The sequence below is a fragment of the Aspergillus ibericus genome (genome assembly GCF_003184845.1).
Source record: "Aspergillus ibericus CBS 121593 unplaced genomic scaffold BO80scaffold_17, whole genome shotgun sequence".
NCBI classification, from domain to species: domain Eukaryota; kingdom Fungi; phylum Ascomycota; class Eurotiomycetes; order Eurotiales; family Aspergillaceae; genus Aspergillus; species Aspergillus ibericus.
In genome coordinates this window covers 234398-238125 of record NW_020292115.1, presented here as the reverse complement: position 1 = coordinate 238125, position 3728 = coordinate 234398, and the positions used below count along the sequence as shown (strand labels likewise).

At 13.5% G+C, this 3728-nt stretch overlaps 1 protein-coding gene across 1 annotated transcript; it reads right to left on the bottom strand.

Moving 5' to 3' along the window:
- Positions 1 to 2840: 2840 nt before the first annotated feature.
- Positions 2841 to 3026, bottom strand: BO80DRAFT_354469 (uncharacterized protein; the record flags this gene model as incomplete). Its single annotated transcript, XM_025715703.1, has 1 exon — positions 2841 to 3026. A coding segment is annotated over one exon (186 nt), but the record flags the coding sequence as incomplete, so codon positions are not given.
- Positions 3027 to 3728: the final 702 nt, after the last annotated feature.

The window sequence follows — 3728 nt, the reverse complement described above, 5'->3', positions numbered from 1 at the left end:
TAATATTTAAATTAATAAATTAAATATATAATATTTTTAAGTTTTTACTATTTTAGTAATATTTTACTATCTATTCTAGTTTTTTCTATTTTTTTAGTAGCCGTAAATAGCTTAGAATATATTATCTATATTTTTTCTAGAAATTTACTAATTATATTTACTAAGCTATTCTTTCTATTTAATTAAATAATAGTTTTAACTATCATATTGTTAGTAATTCTTAATTTTTTTAACTTTTTATTTTTTTTATCATCTAACTCTAGTATTAGTAGTATTTTTTTATAATTTATACTAATATTTCACGGCTCTAATAATAAAATATAAAAGATATTATAAATTTATTTATATTTCTCAGATAAATATAGGTAATATATTCAAAATCTAATTTATTTTAAAATTTAAAAAGATCTTATAAACTTTAGAGCCAGCTTTCTCAATCTTTTAAATTATAGATTCTAAATTAACAACTTAACTAAATCTTTTTTTTAAAGTAGAATAATTTTCTATATTTATTATAGTATTTCTTTTACTTTTCCATAGTTATTTATTATATTTTTTAGAATTATTCTTTTATCTATCTGAGTTATTTAATTCTATTCTATATAATTAAAACCTCTTATTATTAAGAAGTATTCTTAATTTTAAAATAAAAATCTAGTAAATAATTATATAGAATTTTATTAAATAATTATCCCGTGGTTATATTATTTATATTATTATAAATAAATTAAATAGTTAACAATATTACAGGCTAATTTATATAAAATTTAATAAAATAGTATTTTAAATAATACTTTAAAATTTAGTTTATTCTTTCTATTTAGCTATTAGTTTATAGATAAAATACAGTAGAAAATCTTAAAGTTATATAAATATTATAAAATAAATCTAACTAAAATTTATTAATAAATATTAAATTTTAATTAGGTATAATCCCATTGAGAGATCTGAAAACTAGTTTAACTTATTAGTAAAATAATTTAGCTAGATTTAGTGTTATTATAATTAATAAAATAATAAAGAAAAAATAATATTTTAAAAATTAATTTATAATAACAAGGATGGCGTTAATAATTTATTTATATTATATAAATATAATCCTGTAATAAAATCTATTACTAATTCTATAAAAAATAAGAAAAATTAATAGAGATTTAAGACTATTATATAATAAATATTTTAGAGTTATATTATCTTAATATATTAAATAAATTTAAATATATTTAATTATATTTTTATACAGTCCACTCCAATGGAACTTTCTATATAATAAAACTTTAGTTTAAATTTTTTTAAAATATCCCGCTAATAGATTATTATAATAAAAATAGATAAGCGTTTGACGTAGTATTTTAGAAAATAAAATATAAAAATAATCTTTAAAATAGATATAGCTAGTAGTTTTAATAGTCTAATACTTTTAATCTAGTTATTCTTATTAAATAATAGTCTTTTACTATTAAGTCTCTAGATCTTTATTTTATAAATATAAGATTATTTTTTAAAGCTTGGAATTACATGTATCTAAATATAAAATTTTTATAATATATATATATATATATTACTATAGATTAAAAAATAAATCTCTTTTAAAATAAATTTTTCTAAGTAGTCTAAGTAGTCTAGTTAGTTATCTCTATATTAGCTTAACTATTAGAATTTTTTAAATTTAATATTATATAAATATTGAATCTAGGGTAACCCTGCGTATTTTAAAATTTAAATTAAGATTTTATATTTATTAAATCTTTAATTATTAAGAATAATATATCTATAAAATATTTTTAAATTAAGATTAAGAGTTTCTCTTAAGAAGTAATCTCTATTTAAAATCTAGTAAATATTCTAGAGAGTCTATTTACTAGATTTAATTTTCCTATTCTATATTTAATAATAAAATTAAAAAAAATTAGATTTATAAATTATTAGATTTATTTTTTATTAATTTTAATTTAGTATATAAAAGATTACAAATTTAAATAATTAGATAAGACTTTAATTATTTAGAGAATCTCTTTGAAATATTATTACTATTATTTAAAGAAATAAATAATAATAAATAATTTTTAATTTAAAATATTATAATTTAGCTCAATACTGGAGAACTTATAAGACTAAAAAATTATTAAATAAAATATATCTTTATTATTAGATTAGAATAAAATCCTATTTATTTCTTCTTTAGATATATCGGTTTCTAAATATCGGGATTTAGTAAGATTAAAATATATTAATAAAAATATTTATTAAAAGATAGTAATTAAATAATAAAAAATTATTTATTTATAATTTAGATAGATTTTTCCAGATTTTTATTTATTAATTATTCTATAAAATAAAAAAGTAAGGAGTAATATAATATAGAAATAATCTTAGATAAATTATTAATAAAAATTATAAAATCTTAGAAAAATTTAAATATTAGAATAACTCTTAGATAATAGTTATAAAATAATATCATTAATTAGTAAAAATTTATAGATATATTATTAGTAAAAATTTATAGATATATTATTAGTATTAATAATATATTCTAGAAATTTAACTTAGAATTAATAAAATAAGTATTTTAATAATCTTTTATAAAATTTAGTTTTTTAGAGTCTTTCTAGTACTTAATAAATATACTTCATATAAGATTTCTTATCTAATAAAAAAATAAGAATATTATCTAGATATGTTATACAAAAGTTATTAAAAAGTCTATAAAATATAATATATATATAATTTTAAAAAGTTATTAAACTATTAATTAATTTAAATAGCATGATTATATACTTAAAATAATTATATTAAATATGAAATACTATCTTCTATTCATCCTTCTTTTTAATGTGAATTTAATAGTAAGTATTTTTAATATTATTTTTTAAAAAATATTTACTGCCTAAAACTCTATTAGGGATTTCTAAAATAAAAAATAAAGAATAATAATTTTTAATAGAAATTTTATTAAGATCCCTGTAATCCATATAAAGATATAAATTATTATTTTTTTTAAATATAAAAAAATAAAAGTCCCTATAGGATTTTTAGAGAATTATATTTAATTTAATTTTAGATTTTCTTTAATATATTTCTGTAGGATTTTAAATTCAATCTCTAAAAAAAATATATAAAATTATATAAAAATATTTTATTAAATTTAAAATTAATAGCGTGGTCTGCAGGGCTATAAAAAGATAATTATTAAAAAAAATTAAAAAAAAATATCGCGGAAGTAATAGAATTTAATTAATAATAATTCTAAATTTAATAATAAATTATAAGGTTTTTTCTCAGGTAGCTAGATATTTTTAAAAAATTTAATAATAATATATATTTTTACTAAATTTTAAATTACTTTAATAAATTTAATAGTAAAAAAAATTAATAATATATTAAATTATTACAGACAATTCTGTACTGATAAAATAATATATAAATTTTAAAATATAATTATTAATAATAGAATAAAATTATTATCTAGTTAAAGATCTCTATTAATCCTTATATAATATTATTTGAAAGTTTAGGTGTTTCTTTATAAATTAATGTTAATAATAAATATTTTTTATATACTATAAGTAAAAATATTAAATTAATTAATTACTCTAATTTTAGATACAGTGACTGGAATATATTAGAATTTATAAATTTTAATAAATTAATAATTAATAATATTTATTTTAGTATAATTATCTAGGTCTATAAAAATTTTAAAACTATTTTAAATATAAATAAGAATA